Raw genomic sequence first — 20553 nt, 5'->3', positions numbered from 1 at the left:
CTCTCTCTTTTTTTCTTACCCTTTGGTTTAAATACTCTCCGCCACCTCGCCACATCTTGGAGTACTGTAGTTCCCAAAACTGGCTGCACAAAAGGATCACTGGAGAGTTTTAAGACTCTGCTCAAAATTGCACCCCAGACCAATTAAGACACGGTGTGTAGTTTAAAAAGTTCCCTCGGTGATTCCAATAGTGCAGCAGAGTTTGGGAAGCATAGGTTTAATTTAAGAAAGTCAAGATTTTAGTTTTGCGACGTAGCATTCAGTTTGTAACTGATGAGACGAAACTCTGGCTTCGTTTTCCATAGACAGGAACTCACAAAGAGTGGTTTGTTCCCGCCGGGGAGGGAGGGAGGGAAGCGTCTCTAATGGTTCAAACTTTAGCTGAACTATATAATACGACTCCAGCGTCCAGACATTGTTCTAACTGGTGTTTTGAATTTCTTTTGGGCGTGTTGAATTTCCTAGTAGTAAGCCCACCTTCCTGACCCCTGCTGCACCCAAGGGGTTTCATCTTCTTTTAACCCTCTCTCAGCCTCCCTCCCCCGTTTCCCCTCTTAACCATCCCCCAGCCTCTGGGAGGATCCCCTCCCCCAGCATGTACCGACTCTAAGGGGTGACTGCAGGTTACCATAGCAACGGGTCTTCCAGGGGAAGTGGGCGGGTCTACCTTTGGTTTTCTGAATAGGACTCTTCCTTTTCTAAAGATTTTGAATGACCCTTTTCAGTTCTTGGCCTCAGCTCAGGTAAGGGTGAGTTCACGCAATTCCACTTTTTCTTTCTAAGTAATTTCAGAATTATTTATTAATGCTGTTGTATGGAGTGATAATGCTAGCAGCTGTGCTGTTCTACCTTTACCAGTCTTTGCACTAAGAACTTGTGTAACAAAGTTCCAAAAGAAGTGGAAGCAACTTTTTAAAAAAAATAGTTTTTCTTTGGGGCACACAAATCTACGAAGTATATGCATCATTTTTCTAAACTCCGAAGACATATTTAAGAAATTTTAAAAGTGAAATATAATCCTATATCCATGCAAAAACCTTTGCTAATTTGTGGCCCAAAAATGTCATTGTCTGTTTGTAAATTGTTTCGTTCCTAGAAAGTGCTTTGCCATCATTCTTTGCAAAAAGTTAAACCACTTGTAACGTTATACTTTAAAATAACAAAGGAAAGGCACAGTTTGTCTACAGATTCACCCACTCCTTCCCTTCCCCAACACACACACATCCAAACAAAGATAAGTTTTTAAAATGTTCATTCTTTTATGTTCAAAACAGATATTCCGCAGCCAACTAATTCCAGTTTACCTTGAAAGGAACTCTTAAAACTGTTCCACACAAAATAGTACAGACATATTTACGTGTCTTCAGGCTTTTTGTTTTTATGAAACCTTTCAAACTTTAGTGTGTAAATAATAATCAGAATTCGATCAGTCAATTCAAAATGCTTATGGTAGTATAGTGACTCCCAGCATCTATTGGGGATTGCAGAGGTTTTCTCTACTCTTGTGTTATGTGCTAGTTAACTTTCTGGTTATCAAGCAGATTCCGTAAGGCTAATTTTCCCCATTTCCCTCTGAGAAGACAATAATAGTGGAAAATCCTCTCATTTGATGGACCTTGCAGTTCAACAGTAATGCTGTGCAGCTAAGGCAGTAACTGCTCACCTAATCTTTTCATTCCATGTTTAAAAATTGAGGCCTTCTAAGCATCTACAGTTGAGAATTTCTATTCTTTCTATGGTTTTTAAACATTTTAAAATGAAAAGCCATTGTCCTTGTTGTAGACATTTTGGGAATTACCAAAAAAAGTTAAAAAAATAAAAATCACAGGTACGTCCAGAAATAATCAGCTGTTCATGGGATGATATGCTTCCATTTGTCCCATTTTATTTGTCTGCGTATATATACTTTTAAGCAAAATTGGCACTTTAATTTCATTTGTAGTTTTAAATACTGCCCTTTCGCTTAATATATCACATTTCCTATGCCCTTAAATCTTCTTTGAAAATAAGATTTTTAATGATGGGTATGCCAAAGTTTATTTAGCTAGTTTTCTCTTTTTTGACATATTTCCATTTTCAGTGTTTGGAAGTATCATATTAAATTCTGGTTGCAAAGCCTAGCTTGGCCACTTCTGATCGAAGTGACCTTAATTACCTAATTATTTGATTGTGCTTCCTTTATCCATAGAATGGGGGTAATAATTGTGCCGGCAACATAGAGTTTTGGAGCGATGGAATGAACCAAATAGAGGAAGGTCTTCAGCAGAGTCTGGCAAAGGATGTAGGCTCAGAAAGTAATAGCAGACACACAGGCAGAGCTGGGGTAAATGCCCTTGTCTGAAAGTATGTCTCTGACTTGCTCAGGCTAGATTTATAGCAGAATTCCTGGGGCAGAGGTGAACTCTTTTATGACTCTTGAGGCCTGTTGCCAAATTGCTTATGCCAGAACATGTCGATTCCCTTACACACTGAACAGTCTTTCCATAGTGTCAGCACTCCAGTGTTTAATCTTTCCTAATCTTCTATAAAAATGTGGTCTTATTTTAATTCATATTTTTTTGGTAACTAGTGAAATTAGTAATTTGCTTTTTATTTGTTCATTTTGCCTCTGAGAGTTGTCCAGGTACTTTGTCCATTTTATTGTTAAATGATGATTTAAAAAAATGATTTAAAAGATCTTTTAATATAAAGAGATAATATATGTATAATTAAGTGTTCTATATATATTATATAACATATGCTCTTAATATAAAGAGCGTATAATATAAATATGCTCTTAATATAAAGAGCATTGTGCCTTTATTGTATTTGTAATGTTTTTTGCTTTTTTTTCTTCTCAGCTCATTATTTGTCGCTTAATTTACTTTATGGTGTTTTCCAAACAACAGGATATTTTTACTTTTATGTAGTCAGCTCTCTTCATCTTGTCCATTATGACTTTTCCTTGTAAGTATTTACGTTTGAAAATATAAACAGAGGTGAGGTAAATGAAACAAAAATTTTGGAAATATATTAGGTTTGTACACTTAGTCCTGTATTAGCACACGGATGTGAATTGTTTTACAGCACCTCCTCCCCCTGAGCCAGCCCATCTAGTCTACCAGCACCATCTGTTAAACAGTCCTTTCCTCATTGGGTTGTGGTCTTCCCTTTATTATATTTTAAGATCTTGACTAGCTTTTGCCTCTGATTCTGTTTTAGGTCTTACTCATCTATCGTCGATCTCTTATCTTAATCAGTGTTAAATCTTTTTAAATGTACATTTAGAATATATAGAAGTATCTGCTAGAGGAAGTCACAGTGTTCTTTTAGAAATCATAATTATAGTCATCTCTCCTTGCAAATAAAAATTATATTACTATCTAGATACTAATACATGCACATAATTTAAATCTAAGAATACTAAAGTAACTTACTGTAAAATAAGTGGTCCCCTATCTCTCACCGCCCTCCACCCATCCCCTTAGGCTCCTCAGTGGCAGTATTTTGACTGTTACTGGTTTCTTTTGAGTTTTTCACTGGGACCGCATATAAGGTCTTTTCCTGTTGGACTGGTCAGAGGGTGGTCATCAGGCAGCACCCTGCGATGAGGAAAGAAAGGAACACTCCTGCCAGTGTTCGGGAGACATCTGGCTGGAGTCTTAGCATCTCTTCACTTTGGAGAAGGTTCTGGTGCTCTCACAGTCCAAATACTTACCTGTTTCATCTACTCCCCCAAGAATCAGTCTCCAGTCTTGCTGGGCTCAGGGACTGTGGGCCAGAGCTCCACAGCCAGGAGGTGGGAAGGGCATCCGGGAAGTAAGGCTGCTAACCTTATTTTAGCCTGCTACCCTTTCTCCAGTTTTGAAGCAAACTGGAGTGCTTCTCAGCTTTCCTCACTGGTGGTGGAGCATTTCACTCTTAGGGCTGCTGGGTTGCTACTTGTCCATCTGCTTTCCGCTTTCATGATTTTGTTGTAATTTCCACTACCGTTGTTTAAGTCCTTGCATCTTTGTCTTCTGGAAAGAACTCTTTACTGCCATTTTTGTGGAGTTTAGAGAGAGGATGTGCTTGAATGTTTTGTTAAACACGCCATCTTAACCTGGAATGCTCTGCAGATGAATCCTTAGAACTGAGATATATCCAGTTGTTTTGGTTCGTTGGCAAGGACTGTCATGTACATGTAAAGTAGTCAGTGTTTCTCTGAAGGGATGTGAAAAGTTATGCAGACCTTCTGTCTCTTAGCAGAGGTGTTTTGTTTGTTTGTTTACTATTTATATAAGTCCTAATATTTATTGTTAGGGTTCTTCTTAGGTATTTATGTTTTTGTTGCTGTTGTGATGGGTTCTTCAAATTGCTATTGCTGGTATAAGATGGTTGTTGATTTTTGTAATTTTATTTTATAGCTGGCTCTTATTCTAAGAGCTTTGCAGTTTATTTTCTTGGGTTTCCTACTTACGTAATGACACTTGTGTCTACTTCTTTCTAATAATTATACCTTTTATTTTGGTTTTACGGCAGGCTACACTACTGTTAGCATTCTGGAACATTACAAAATACATCTGGAACATTATCAAATAGTAATGGCAGTAATGTGCAAACTTTTGTTCTTTAATAGGAAAAACAGTAGTACAATATCGGTTTTTGTTTTATCATAATTCCTCATCAGGACAGAGGAAATCCATCCTTTTATTTCCAATTTATTTAGAGGTATTTTTATTATTATTTTTTAAGGGATAGGAATTGAATGGAATTCAATTAACAGTAATCTGTTAATAGGAATTAGCAGATTACTGTTAGCAGCTACGGTTTATCACTGGTATTTCTTAACAGATCTACTGACTTGAGTCCCAAATATTAAACTGGAGTAAATCCTTCCTTTTGAATAATTCTTTAGAAAAATGAATTCAGTTTGTGACAAAATTAAAAGATAACATCACATTCAGTGTATATTCATGTCTTCTGTGGTGGGGGCTGTGTGGGATACAGTCTCCAGGGCTTTTTCAAAAGAAAATATTGTAAATTGCAGAATCCAACAATCAGTTCTCATCTTTACTCTGGGCAGCACTTGATATAATTGGTCATTCTCTCTTTAGATTTGACTTTCTTCGATTTTGAGGACACCACAGTCTCCTGCTTTTCCTTCTGTACCACTGAATTTCAGTCATTTTTTTAAAAATGTGTGTGGTTTTTGTTTGTTTGTTTTCACATCAGCCTGTTAATTGAATACTTCAGGGCTCAGTTCTTGTGGGACTCTTGTCACAAACAATTGTAAGATTTTAATAAAGTACCATGTAGCTCCTTAAGACTCCCGATGTATATTTCCAGTTGAAGTGGCTCTCTTAAACTCCTGATGCATATATCCAACTACTTTTTTGACTTCTTCAGTTGAATACATAAAAGATACTTCCATTTTAAGGACTAAAATGGAATTTCTGATCTTCCTCTGCAAACCTGCTCTCCCTGTAGCCTGCTCTATTTTGGTGTTGGGGCAGCTCCATTTTTCGGGTTATTCAAGCCAGAAACCTTGGAATCATCCTGACTCTTCTCTTTCTCTCCCACTTTACATCCAGGCTGTTAGCAGATCCTGCTGCTCTATCTTCCAGATGTATCCAGAATCCTGTCTTCCAAATAAATCCAGGAGTTCAACCCCTTTTCTCACGTCTACTTCAAGCACCTTCCTCCCAAGTCTCCAGCACCTGTTGCCTGGATGGTATGCAGTGACCTCTCCTTTCTTCTTCCCTGCCTTCCTTTAATATGTTATCGACATAACAACCGGAGTGATCTTTTTAAAGCATAGGTTGCATATGCTTAAAACCCTCCTCTGGCTCTCCATGTCACTCAGAGTAAAACTCAAGATTCCTCATAATGATTCACAAAGCCCGACACCTTCTGGTTACCAAGACCTCTGACCTCCTCCCCACTCCTCTCCCTGGAATGGAATGCTCTCCATTCCAGCCATCCTTACCTCCTTGCTGATCCTGGAACCCTCCAGGCACATTCCCACTTTTAGGTCTTTGTGCTGGGTTTTCCCTCTGCCTGTAGTATTTTCTCCCCAGATGCATTCATGGCCAGCTCTCTCACTGCCTTCAGGTCTTCACTAAGCCACCACTTTGTCAGTGACGTCTACGCTGTTTACAGTTGCAAACTGTGCCTGGTATCCCTCTTGGAATGCTTTACGTTTTCTCTTCACCATAGCATCTCCTACCTTCTAAATTACCGTATGACTTATTTATTTATTGTTTATTTTTGGTGAATTCTCTTTTCCCGTCCCTGCTAGACAGTAAGTTCCATGTGGCCAGGTATCTTATGTTCCATGTGGCCAGGTATTTTATGTCTGTTCATTAATGTGTCCCAAGTGTGTGGTACATAGAAGATGGTCAGTATATGTTTTTTGAATAAATGAACATAGTCTGCCTTCTCCATTTTTTTTTCCAATGAATTTCTCGTAAAGCAGTGTAGTCCTTTGGCATCTGTGGATCCAGCATTGGTGATTTAGCATCCCATCAGCAACAGGGAAGTTGAAGAACATGTATGGATATAATAATACAGAGAGTGGTTATGAGGTTTAAATAGGATACTGTCTGTAAAGTGCTAAACTGTGCCAGTGTGTAGGAACAGGTCACTTAACTGTTAGAAAGCCTTAGCCAACTGACTCGATTCACATCTGAATGATGTGAATTGAATTCTAGAACCTGCTCTCTTTGGATTTCAGTTTTTTAAGCAACGGTGGGCAGTGGCTTCACCTTGGGAACATTTCAAAATACAGGGAGCCTGAGCTCCCTGGTAAATATCAGTGATGTGCTCTTCCTTTGTTTATTCTTTAACCCATCTGTTAAAGTGGAATGCAACCACTTGTTTTCTCCTTTTGTGTTTTCTTTTTTTTTAAAATTTATTTATTTTTATTTATTGATTGATTGATTGCTATGTTGGGTCTTCGTTTCTGTGCTAGGGCTTTCTCTAGTTGTGGCAAGTGGGGGCCACTCTGCATCGCGGTGTGCGGGCCCCTCACTATTGTGGCCTCTCTTGTTGCGGAGCACAGGCTCCAGACGCGCAGGCTCAGTAGTTGTGGATCATGGGCCTAGTTGCTCCACGGCATGTGGGATCTTCCCATACCAGGGCTCGAACCCGTGTCCCCTGCATTAGCAGGCAGATTCTCAACCACTGCACCACCAAGGAAGCCCCTTTTGTGCTTTCTTGTTGTTCAGGACATCTCCCCATCTCTCAGTCTCCTTTAAGTCCTTTTTCCTCTGAGGTTCTAGCTGAAATAAGTTCTTTTATAAGGTGATTTTGAAATCCTTCAGAGGCACAGAGAAGCACATAGTTGAACATAATATTAACTCCACAAAGTCAAAAGCTCTCAGACCTTTAGCTTCAGTTCCCCGGACAAGCATGCGTTGTGGCCATCCCTGCAGCGACCATCAGAGCCATGGTTTTGCTTACAGAGTTTCTAGAGTCTCCTTTTATGTCCTTTAAATCTGAGAATATCTCAGAAACATCAGGCTCCCTCTCCTCTTTTGATAGAGCAAGAAATATTTGTATGCTTTTTACTGTGGCAATTACTGTGCAAATAAGGTGAGTCATGTGCCAGAAAAAGATGATTATTTTAGAGATTGTGTAGGCAGCCAAAGAATAGACAATAAACCAAAACGACGATGTATCTCTAGAAATGTGTAAACCCAGTGCCAGTAACCTGAACACAAAAATGTGAACATTTTCTTCAATTTCTAATTTTTTTCCTCAAAAACGATCTACTTACTTAGCTTTTTAAAAATCTACTTAATTTTTCTCTAATAGTATACGAGCAGGGGAGGGCCCCATATTCAGAGTGTAAACATTTTAGCCTCAGCTGCCATACATATTACAAATAAAATTTCACAAGCACCACATTCTGAATGTATCGCCTGATGAATTTGCCTTCTCTTTGAAGATGTGTTTGTGCTTTGTTTTTGTTTTTTATTGTTTTATACAGCAGGTTCCCATTAGTTATCCATTTTATACATATTAGTGTAGACATGTCAATCCCAATCTCCCAATTCATCACACCACCGCCCTACTCCCCCACCACTTTCCCCCATTGGTGCCCATACGTGTGCTCTCTACATCTGTGTCTCAACTTCTGCCCTGCAAACCGGTTCACCTGTACCATTTTTCTAGGTTCCACGTATATGCGTTAATATACGATATTTGTTTTTCTCTTTCTGACTTATTTCACTCTGTATGACAGTCTCTAGATCCATCTACATCTCTACAAATGACCCAATTTCATTCCTTTTTAAGGCTGAGTAATAGTCCATTGTATATATGTACCACATCTTCTTTATCCATGCGTCTGTCGATGGGCATTTAGGTTGCTTCCATGTCCTGGCTATTGTAAATAGTGCTGCAATGAACATTGGGGTGCATGTGTTGTTTTGAATTATGGTTTTCTCTGGGTATATGCCCAGTAGTGGGATTGCTGGGTCGTATGGTAGATCTATTTTTAGTTTTTTAAGGAACTTCCATACTGTTCTCCATAGTGGCTATATCAATTTACATTCCCACCAACAGTGCAAGAGGGTTCCCTTTTCTCCACACCCTCTCCAGCGTTTGTTGTTTGTATATTTTCTGATGCCCATTCTAACAGGTGTGAGGTGATACCTCATTGTAGTTTTGATTTGCATTTCTCTAACAGTTAGTGATATTGAGCAGCTTTTCATCTGCTTCTTGACCATCTGTATGTCTTCTTTGGAGAGATGTCTATTTAGGTCTTCTGCCCATTTTTGGATTGGGTTGTTTGTTTTTGTAATATTGAGCTGCATGAGCTGTTTATATATTTTGGAGATTAATCCTTTGTCCGTTGATTCGTTTGCAAATATTTTCTCCCATTCTGAGGGTTGTCTTTTCGTCTTGTTTGTAATTTCCTTTGCTGTGCAAAAGCTTTGAAGTTTCATTAGGTCCCATTTGTTTATTTTTGTTTTTATTTCCATTACTCTAGGAGGTGGATCAAAAAAGATCTTGCTGTGATTTATGTCAAAGAGTGTTCTTCCTATGTTTTCCTCTAAGAGTTTTATAGTGTCCGGTCTTACATTTAGGTCTCTAATCCATTTTGAGTTTATTTTTGTGTATGGTGTTAGGGAGTGTTCTAATTTCATTCTTTTACATGTAGCTGTCCAGTTTTCCTAGCACCACTTATTGAAGAGACTGTCTTATCTCCATTGTATATCCTTGCCTCCTTTGTCATAGATTAGTTGACAGTAGGTGCCTGGGTTTATCTCTGGGCTTTCTATCCTGTTCCATTGATCTATATTTCTGTTTTTGTGCCAGTACCATATTGTCTTGATTACTGTAGCTTTGTAGTACAGTCTGAAGTCAGGGAGTCTGATTCCTCCAGCTCCGTTTTTTTCCCTCAATACCGCTTTGGCTTTTCGGGGTCCTTTGTGTCTCCATTCAAATTTTAAGATTTTTTTGTTCTAGTTCTGTAAAAAATGCCATTGGTAATTTGAAGGAATTGCATTGAATCTGTAGATTTCTTTGGGTAGTATAGTCATTTTCACAATATTGATTCTTCCAATCCAAGAACATGGTATATCTCTCCATCTGTTGGTATCATCTTTAATTTCTTTCATCGGTGTCTTATAGTTTTCTGCATACAGGTCTTTTGTCTCCCTAGGTAGGTTTATTCCTGGGTATTTTATTCTTTTTGTTGCAATTGTGAATGGGATTGTTTCCTTAATTTCTCTTTCAGATTTTTCATCATTAGTGTATAGGAATGCAAGAGATTTCTGTGCATTAATTTTGTATCCTGCAACTTTACTAAATTCATTGATTAGCTCTAGTAGTTTTCTGGTGGCATCTTTAGGATTCTCTATGTATAGTATCATTCATCTGTAAATAGTGACAGTTTTATTTCTTCTTTTCCAATTTGTATTCCTTTTCTTTCTTTTTTTCCTCTGATAATCATGGCTAAGACTTCCAAAACTATGTTGAATAATAGTGGTGAGAGTGGACATCCTTGTCTTGTTCCTGATCTTAGAGAAAATGCTTTCAGTTGTTCACCATTGAGAATGATGCTTGCTGTGGGTTTGTCATATATGACCTTTATTATGTTGAGGTAGGTTCCCTCTTTGCCCACTTTCTGGAGCGTTTTTATCATAAATGGGTGTTGAATTTTGTCAAAAGCTTTTTCTGCATCTATTGAGATGCTCACGTGGTTTTTCTTCAATTTGTTACTATGGTGTATCACATTGATTGATTTGCGTATATTGAAGAATCCTTGCATCCCTGGGATAAATCCCACTTGGTCATGGTGTATCATCCTTTTGATGTGTTGTTGGATTCTGTTTGCTAGTATTTTGTTGAGGATTTTTGCATCTATATTCACGAGTGATATTGGTCTGTAATTTTCTTTTTTTGTAGTATCTTTGGTTTTGTTATCAGGGTAATGGTGGCCTCATAGAATGAGTTTGGGAGTGTTCCTTCCTCTGCAACTTTTTGGAAGAGTTTGAGAAGGATGGGTGTTAGCTCTTCTCTAACTGTTTGATAGAATTCATCTGTGAAGCCATCTGGTCCTGGACTTTTGTTTGTTGGATGATTTTTAATCACAGTTTCAATTTCATTACTTGTGATTGGTCTGTTTATGTTTTCTGTTTCTTCCTGCTGCGGTCTTGGAAGGTTATACCTTTCTAAGAATTTGTCCATTTCTTCCAGGTTGTCCATTTTATTGGCATAGAGTTGCTTGTAGTAGTCTTCTTAGGATGCTTTGTATTTCTGCAGTGTCTGTTGTAACTTTTCCTTTTTCATTTCTAATTTTATTGATTTGAGTCCTCTCCCTCCTTTTCTTGATGAGTCTGGCTAATGGTTTATCAATTTTGTTTATCTTCTCAAAGAACCAGCTTTTAGTTTTATTGATCTTTGCTATTGTTTTCTTTGTTTTTATTTCTGCTCTGATCTTTATGGTTTCTTTCCTTCTGCTAACTTAGGGTTTTGTTTGTTCTTTCTCTAGTTCCTTTAGGTGTAAGGTTAGATTGTTTATTTGAGATGTTTGTTGTTTCTTGAGGTAAGATTGTATTGCTATAAACTTCCCTCTTAGAACTGCTTTTGCTGCGTCCCGTAGGTTTTGGATCGTCGTGTTTTCATTGTCATTTGCCTCTAGGTATTTTTTGATATCCTCTTTGATTTCTTCAGCGATCTCTTGGTTATTTAGTAACATATTGTTTAGCCTCCATGTGTTTGTTTTTTACATTCTTTTCCCTTTAATTCATTTCTAATCTCATAGTATTGTGGTCAGAAAAGATGCTTGATAGGATTTCAATTTTCTTAAATTTACTGAGGCTTGATTTGTGACTCAAGATGTGATCTATCCTGGAGAATGTTCTGTGCGCACTTGAGAAGAAAGTGTAATCTGCTGTTTTTGGATGGAATGTCATATAAATATCAAATCTATCTGGTCTGTTGTGTCATTTAAAGCTTGTGTTTCCTTATTAATTTTCTGTTTGGATGATCTGTCCATTGGTGTAAGTGAGGTGTTAAAGTCCCCCATTATTATTGTGTTACTGTTGATTTCCTCTTTTTTAGCTGTTAGCAGTTGCCTTATGTATTGAGGTGCTCTTATGTTGGGTGCATATATATTTATAATTGTTATATCTTCTTCTTGGATTGATCCCTTGATCCTTATGTAGTGTCCTTCTTTGTCTCTTGTAACATTCTTTATTTTAAAGTCTATTTTATCTGATATGAGTATTTCTACTTCAGCTTTCTTTTGATTTTCATTTGCATGGAATATCTGACTTTTAGTCTGTATGTATTCCTAAGTCTGAAGTGGGTCTCTTGTATACAGCATGTATAAGAGTCTTGTTTTTGTATCCATTCAGCAAGCCTGTGTCTTTTGCTTGGAGCATTTAATCCATTCACGTTTAAGGTAATTATCGATATGTATGTTCCCTTACCATTTTCTTAATTGTTTTGTGTTTGTTTTTGTAGGTCCTTTTCTTCTCTTGTGTTTCCCACTTAGAGAAGTTCCTTTAGCATTTGTTGTAGAGCTGGTTTGGTGGTGCTGAATTCTCTTAGCTTTTGCTTGTCTGTAAAGCTTTTGATTTCTCCATCAAATCTGAATGAGATATATGCCGGGTAGAGTAATCTTGGTTGTAGGTTCTTCCCTTTCATCACTTTATATATATCCTGCCACTCCCTTCTGGCTTGTAGAGTTTCTCCTGAGAAATCAGCTGTTAACCTTATGGGAGTTCCCTTGTATGTTATTTGTCGTTTTTCCCTTGCTGCTTTCAATAATTTTTCTTTGTCTTTAATTTTTGCCATTTTGATTACTATGTGCCTCGGCATGTTTCTCCTTGGGTTTATCCTGTATGGGACTCTCTGCAGTTCCTGGACTGGGTGGCTATTTCCTTTCCCGTGTTAGGGAAGTTTTCGAGTATAATCTCTTCAGAATATTTTCCCGGGTTCTTGCTCTCTCTCTTCTCCTTTTGGGACTCCTGTAATGCGAATGTTGTTGCATTTAATGTTGTCCCAGAGGTCTCTTAGGCTCTCATTTTTTTTCATTCATTTTTTTTTTCTTTATTCTGTTCCACAGCAGTGAATTCCACCATTCTGTCTTCCAGGTCACTTCTTTGTTCTTCTGTGTCAGTTATTCTGCTATTGATTCCTTCTAGTGTATTTTTCATCAGTTATTGTATTGTTCCTCTTTGTTTGTTTGTTCTTTAATTCTTCTAGGCCTTTGTTAAACATTTCTTGCATCTTCTCAGTCTTTGCCTCCATTCTTTTTCCAAGGTTCTGGATCATCTTCACTATCGTTATTCTGAATTCTTTTTCTGGAAGGTTGCCTATCTGTACTTCGTTTAGTTGTTTTTCTGGGGTTTTATCTTGTTCCTTCATCTGGTACATAGCTCTCTGCCTTTTCATCTTGTCTATCTTTCTGTGAATGTGGTTTGTGTTCCACAGGCTGCGGGATTGTAGTTCTTCTTGTTTCTGCTTTCTGCCCTCTCTGTATTTGTCCTTTGTTAGTGTGACGATTCATTCTTTAAGACTTACCACTGCTACAATTTATTTTATTGTGAACTCGAAACAGTCAGTAGTGTTGGTCAAGACTGAATGGAAAGCATTGACCTGCCTTTCTGCTGCTGAATTGCAAAATATCCCTTAGTTTAGGTTGTTAATGGATAGCCCAGTTGGAAAACACACCTTGTTTTTTTTAGTTCTACAGCTGGGCTGAGGACCTGTGTAAGTATTTGTTTTCATTGTGAAGATTTTTTTTATTTAATTGCCACCTTGTATTATGCAGTTTTTGGAAGTGGTGATCTTGCCTACCCAGCACCAGCAAACACATGTACTGTGTAGTGAGGGACTGAGTTTGGCCTTCAGGCATTGCACTGTAGGTCTCTTGAAAGACAGGGCTCACATCTAGACCGCCACCTATTTTCATACCTTTGTTCATGGGACGTGTAGTGAAAAGTCAAGTGTAATAGTCAAACTACACTTAGATGTGTTTTGGGGGGCTTATTGGGGAATCACCTACATTCCTAGGAGGTCTAGAAAATGCTAAAATTCTTAACTAGGGTTCAGCAGGCCTCTCTTCTTAAAATAATCTTACTGTCCACATTAAAAATGTGAGAAGGGACCCAGAAGCACCTCCCACTCCAGGTGCAGGTTCAGATGCCAAACCCGCTGTTCTAGCTGTTGCTTCCTCTTTTGCATAGCGCTTCCCCCCACCCCCATGTAAGACACCCACCCAGGCAGGGGTGCCTCCCAGAGTGCTCCCTCCCTGTTCCTGGTTTCTTCCCTCACCCCTCCCATAGCCTCAGGAGATGAGGTGAGTAGGAGCTAGAAGCTGGCCTGGCTGCTGGAAAGGGAAGGGCAGTCACTCCCACTCCCTACCAGTCTCTCTGCAGACTCCCCACACCTCCCCTGAAGGATTTCAGCACATATTTCAGTAAATGCTGTAGAATATCTTTACAGGAATTAATAGATTTTCTAGTTAATTTAACAGTATTCAACAAGTATTTCTTTGGGACTTACGGGATCAGCCCATGCTTACCTGAAATTCTGGATTACTTTATTATCTGCTTTCTCCTGTCACTGCCGTGAAAGACTCCTCAAAATGCCAAAGTCAATCCTGAACTCTGGGCCAGCATACAGCTCCCGACACATTCTCAAAATCATCACCAGCCAGTGTTGTGCTCAACCAGGTGGGTGTTTGTTAGGGATGTCAATACCTAATGGTGTTTGGGTTGGGTTATAGGAAAATCAGATGCTTGAGGTCAGATCAACCAGTATTTTGATTTTACAGTCTTTATATAATAATGTATAATTACTGAATGTAAGGTAACTAGGAGGATCACAATCCTACTAACGTGTGCACAGCCTCTAAAATCGTTTCAAGAATGAAGCTGAGGAAGTGTTTGAACACCAGCTTTTTTTTTTTTTTTTTTTTTTTTAAAGATTTTTTTATTTATTTATTTATTTTTATTGATTAATTGATTGATTGATTGATTGCTATGTTGGGTCTTCGTTTCTGTGCTAGGGCTTTCTCCAGTTGTGGCAAGCGGGGGCCACTCTTCATCACGGTGCGCGGGCCTCTCACTACCGCGGCCTCTCCTGTTGCGGAGCACAGGCTCCAGACGCGCATGCTCAGTAATTGTGGCTCACGGGCCCAGCCGCTCCGCGGCATGTGGGATCTTCCCAGACCAGGGCTCGAACCCGTGTCCCCTGCATTAGCAGGCAGATTCTCAACCACTGCGCCACCAGGGAAGCCCTGAACACCAGCTTTTTAAGAAAAGGCAATTTTTAGGGCTTCCCTGGTGTTGCAGTGGTGAAGAATCCACCTGCCAATGCAGGGGACACAGGTTCAAGCCCTGGTCTGGGAAGATCCCACATGCTGCGGAGCAACTAAGCCCTTGTGCCACAACTACTGAGCCTGTGCTCTAGAACCTGTGAACCACAACTGCTGAGCCCACGTGCCACAACTACTGAAGCCCGCGCGCCTAGAGCCCATGCTCCGCAACAAGAGAAGCTACCTCAATGAGAAGCCTGCACGCTGCAATGAAGAGGAGGCCCCACTCGCCGCAACTAGAGAAAGCCCGCACGCAACAACAAAGACCCAACACAGCCAAAAATAAATAAATAATTTTTTAAAAGCAATTTTTAAATGAAAAGTCACTGCTGTATTAGCTCCTTGACTGCTGTTAATTTTTTTTAAGTTTTTTTTTTTAAATTAATTAATTAATTTGTTTATTTTTGGTTGCGTTGGGTCTTTGTTGCTGTGCGCGGGCTTTCTCTGGTTGCAGAGAGCGGGGGCTACTCTTCGTTGCGGCGTGCAGGCTTTTCATTGCAGTGGCTTCTTGTTGTGGAGCATGGGCTCTAGGCATGCAGGCTTCAGTAGTTGTGGCACGTGGGCTCAGTAGTTGTGGCACGTGGGCTCAGTAGTTGTGGCACACGGGCTAAGTTGCTCCACGGCATGTAGGATCTTCCTGGACCAGGGCTCAAACCCACGTGGCCCTGCATTGGCCGGCGGATTTGTAACCACTTGTGTCACCAGGGAAGCCCCAACTGCTGTTAATTTTTTGTGTCAGAGATTGTCATTTTCTCATGTCCTCCGTTCTGTCTACCTAATGTGCAAAAAAATGGTTGAGAATTATGCTCCGAGAATTAATTATTATTTTCTAGTAGAGTAGAACCAAAAAGCAGGTATGTTTAAAAACCTGGCCCTGATCACTTAGTTTCGTTTTTTTTTTTTGAAAGGATCTTCTTTGAAAACCTTTACTAGCTTACCACAATCGCACTTAAAATAAAATCCCAACTCCTTATGATGCCAGGTGAGGCATCAGTGTTTCTTATACTTTTTGACCTCAGGACTCTTATACTCTTGAATATTTCAAGAAACCCAAAGAGCTTTTGTTTATAGGGGTTATCTCTATTAATATTTACTGGAATAGAAGTGAAAACAAAGAAAAAAATTTAGTATTTACTAATTTGTTTAAAAAATAAATGTTTTGATTGAAGCTTATGAAGAAAATCTGGCCTCATAAAGATATATAGCTGGAAAAGGAAGGAGTATTTTAATAGTCTTTTCAGATAATGGTGGATATTCTATGATAACCTCAACAAAACTTGGATAGTAATTTCTTAAAGGTTGATTGCTATGTGGAATCTAAAACTGTCAGTGAACTTTTTGTATTCCTGTTATACTAAAATCCATTGATCTGTCTTGTACTTTGAATGGACCTTTTACCAATATGCATGATTCTGTAATGTAATAACATTGTTATCAGAAAACATTGGTTCACTGAGTTATGCAAATCTTTAAAATGTTGACATGTTTCATTATACAATATAAAAAATTACATTTACCTGATGTCACCCGTGTTAATCAGAAACAGTCTTTAAGAAGTCTTTACCAGTCTTGGGAAGCTATCAAGCTCATGGTGGCATAATCAAGATTTCCAAAATTCTAACTTTTGCTTTTTTATTGGCAATAAATAGTCAGTTTTCCTTAAAGTGACAGGCTCATTTCATTCATTTTTGAGAAAATGTCTGCTAAATACCTAAGTGTGAATAAGCATACTTTGCATATTTTCTCAAGTGCAGTGGTGTTCCATGAAAAAATAGGCTGGTTCAGCTCTCACACAAACAGTTGCACAAGTATTTTTTTTCTCAAGGCAACCGTTCTATTTCAGTTTTACCAGAAGTGCTTTAAGCATACTTCCCATTTCATCACATAGAATATTAAGAAAATGTATACTCAAGGGCTGAGATTTAATAAAATCAACAGTTTTTACTACTGCATCTCATAGAGATTCCCCAATGAAATAATACATGGATTATGGCAAAGGAATGCACAGTAGCTAATCTGCATTCACACAAGCTGTTTCATCACTGTTCCTAAATCCCCCTGCCCCCCCCCCTCCCCCGCCCCCAGGTGTGGGTGGGGAGGCATAGGGAAGGCAAGGCCACTTGACAGGTCCTTCAGTGCTGTTCACTTTGGCTGCTTAGGGTCCACTGGAGTGACTGTCCAGGCTTAGGAACCAGCAGCTTCAATTGTGAAAAGGCAAGAGTCCCAGAGCCTGACTGTGGACCAGTCCTTATCTGTTTAAGGCTCCCTTTTCTGTTTGGAGCCGATGGCTCTCCCATGATGGCTTTTGGTGATGTGTCACCACTGCCAGATGCCACAGAGCGGTTTCAGAGGGCCTCAGCCACCGCATCTACTTCAAGTACCTTCTGAACCAGTGCAATTCAGAACTGCTTAAAATACTTAACACATTAAAACACACACACTTTAACCAACAGGCACAAAACAGTGTGTACTTCATCCCACCTTCCAAAAAATGTGCTTTTATAACCAGTTGAACTCGTTATTTAGAAATTCAAGCTATATTTTTTGCCAACACACAATTCAAGCCATTACCTTTTAACAATTTGTTTACATTATCAACCCTACTAATGATTTTAAAAATCATTGCTGCTGGTAAGTTTCCTTTCATAAACACACCAACACAGCAAGAGACTTTGCAGCCATGGCTAGGGTATTCAGCTCCTCCACTATTGATATGACCATTTCCATTTGTGCTTACTCCAGTAATGTAAGATGATATATAGACCGAAGTTGAGAATTCTTTATTTTGGGGGAAGAAAAATAAAACATGTGATTACTTAACACTCCAGTTCTTCTTAGTAAAGTGTTTCACTGAGACACACCCGTGTTAAGAAGTGCATTTTTCTGCTTGTGCTTGTGCTCTGCAGTAATCTGAAATGTGACATTGCCCATCTCTAGCAGTGTGGTTTGTTTGCCGGGTAGGGGTGAGTTTCTAGACTATTCATACACTCAGTCCTGAACACACAGGCGTGTTTTATTACTTTGTTTGAAGATTGGGTGTGTCTAATGTAGTAGAAATTCTTGCATTCAGTGTTAAGTACAGACGAAACACGTTTCAAAGCCACATTTAAAAGTCTTCTTAATTATCCATTTTTTAAGATTATTCATATGACTGCTTTCCTCCTTTCAAGTGAATTGCTGAGAATTTATTATCCTTTCTAGTTCATTAAATCAGAAAATTCTCTACTGGTGCTATAAATAAATACACCAGGCCATGAATTGAGACCAGTTGATAAAGGCAGCTTTGTCCTGGGTACCTGAGTCTTGCTCCTCATTAGCCCATACTTCTCTCTGACTATGTGAATATCTGTAGTACATTAAATTTTAGACTCTAATGAAGCAAAGCCTTGCTCTGAGCACATATGGGGACTTGCTTTAAGTCGTGCTTCAGTATTTTCAGTTGGACTAGATGCTAGATGGATGCAATGTTATAAAACCACATTTGTGCTTAGACATGTTCAGGAAGCCTCAGGACACAGTTCACAGATGTCTCAGTTCTTTACCACTGTACCTCGTGTAAACCTGCATCTCGGACAGCTGGAAACTTGACAGCCCTCGGTTTCAGACCATGTCAGCCCAGGGCCAGTTGCATTCCACAATGCAATCTAAGGTTCTAGATGGACTTATATAGTGCTGGACTTGATCGTTCCTGTTACAGAATGATTGTAAACCAGGTGTGAGTGTGGTGCTTTTAGCTCTTGTTGGGAGGCATGGAGATGAGGCCCTCGGAGAACTCACCTAGTCAGACCACCTAAGGCAGGATGAAATGTGAGAAAGTGCGGCGTGGAGAGGCTGGGAACCTTCCTTGTTGAGGTGTCTGTGGACTGCATTGTGAAGGATGGGTAGGCGTCCGACAGGTGAGCTCTAAGGAAGAGAGGGCAGGGAGGATGGCAGGAAGCAGTGGGCTCATTTCAGTTCAGGAATCGTCTTGTTTGCAAAGTGAGTGAATGAGGAGGACAAGTCACAGGGCTTGGAGTCAGGTCATGGAGATCCAGAATGCACTGCAAACTGTGTGGCTTCCTCTCGCTGAGAAAGGTGAGACAGAATTTCTTCTTTTTTTTTCTGGATAGATGCTTGGTCTGCACTCCTAGCATGCTGAAGCAACAGGTGAGACCATCCTCCTTTCACATGGTAACCTCTTTAGGAAGAGCAGCACAGAGTAGTTGGTTAAGACTTGGCCACATGCTGGGACTTGCCTGGTGGCACAGTGGTTAAGAATCCTCCTGCCAATGCAGGAGACACGGGTTCGAGCCCTGGCCTGGGAAGATCCCACATGCCTCGGAGCAACTAAGCCTGTGTGCCACAACTACTGAGCCTGCGCTCTAGAGCGCGAGCCACAGCTACTGAAACCCGCACTCCTAGAGCCCGTGCTCCGCAACAAGAGAAGCCACCATAATGAGAAGCCCACGCACCGCAGCGAAGAGTAGCCCCCGCTCGCCGCAACTAGAGAAAGCCCGCGTGCAGCAATGAAGACCTGACGCAGCCAAAAATAAATGAGTTAATTAACTAATTAATTAATTTTAAAAACTTGGCCACATGCCACTTAATAAATACCCCTTTTCATTTCCTTTTTATGCCATATTTTAAATTTTATGAGAGAGTATTACATTAAACAAATACTGGCATCAACCAGGTCTACTGTACTGAAGTCTCAGTGGATCATGGCATCCCTACAGCTGGCTAGTAAAATGCTTATGCAGAGACCTGACTCCTGTAAATTTTGATCACCCTTTTCAGAGACTGTCAACTCTTCCTTGGTTTGGTTCCAGTCATCATCAATACTGTGGATCTTGTATGAGTCTATGCAGTTCTTGGCTGTGGTAAAATCATTGCTTCTCTGAGTGTTACTTAAAAAAATTTGGAGCACTAATAGTTGAGTGGCCACTTTTTGAAGATATATTTTTGACTCGAATGCTTTTAATCTGCTCATTATACTTAGGTACACAGGTAAATACTGTCTACCTATTGTTGTGTGATGCAGAGATTGGGGAAACCCAAATTTGAGAACATATTTTCACGAGTAGTCTTGACTTTCTAAATGAAACTTACTTGAGCATTATTTTATGAGCAACTAAATTTTATACTATACCTCTGGGCAGTTGTACTGACCTACTTCTATAGTAGCTCTTAATTAAAAACAAAAACAAAAAAAAGCTTGCTAAATATATTATTAGAATTGAATTTTTGTTTAAAGTACCTTATTTTCTTAGTTCTGACACATGCAATGAAACTATGTATAGAAACCCCTCAACTTTTATTCTGATTAGAACAGCATGAGAGATAGAAGCAACAAGGGGTACTTTATTGGTGCCAAATAATTATTTCCTGCAGCAAATGGTGGTCGTCTCTGAATGTTACTTGGTGTTGATATAGTTAAGGGTTTTGCCAACACTTACAGTACAGTGTGCCTTTATATTGTGTCCTTCACAACAGTCATGGGGAATTGTAGACTTTAAATCTAATTAAAAGAAAGTAGCGTAAAACATATTTTTTTTATTTGGACTTAGAACAGATTTTACTTTGAGTTTTTGCCAGAAGCTGGTTTCTATAATAACCCTCCATCACAGGCTTCTAATTCTACTTGGATTTTTTTGTTAGAACACGTTTTTGTGACTCAGTTTAGAAATGTATGTGCTTTTTTCATTTTCATTTGGTGGTCTCTACTCTAGAAAGGATATATTAAAAATTGGGTTTGAAGATGCCTGGTAATTTCA

General features: G+C 39.3%; 1 protein-coding gene across 4 annotated transcripts in view; it reads left to right on the top strand.

Annotated features, from left to right (window-relative positions):
• BTBD3 (BTB domain containing 3) overlaps positions 1-20553 on the top strand; it is a 39195-nt gene that overhangs the window by 1095 nt on the left and 17547 nt on the right. Inside the window, exon 2 of one of the 4 annotated variants that reach the window (XM_057529674.1) lies at positions 14059-14156. The exons of 2 other annotated variants lie outside the window; for them this stretch is intronic. In XM_057529674.1, the coding sequence (XP_057385657.1) occupies positions 14069-14156 (88 nt within the window). In that variant the 5' untranslated portion in view covers positions 14059-14068. Of the gene's footprint in view, positions 1-5603; positions 5693-14058; positions 14157-20553 lie in introns of those variants that run through there. One more of the 4 variants, XM_057529673.1, reaches the window with a different exon arrangement.

Source organism: Balaenoptera acutorostrata, chromosome 15 (genome assembly GCF_949987535.1).
Source record: "Balaenoptera acutorostrata chromosome 15, mBalAcu1.1, whole genome shotgun sequence".
NCBI classification, from domain to species: domain Eukaryota; kingdom Metazoa; phylum Chordata; class Mammalia; order Artiodactyla; family Balaenopteridae; genus Balaenoptera; species Balaenoptera acutorostrata.
This window is presented reverse-complemented; position numbering and strand designations above follow the sequence as displayed.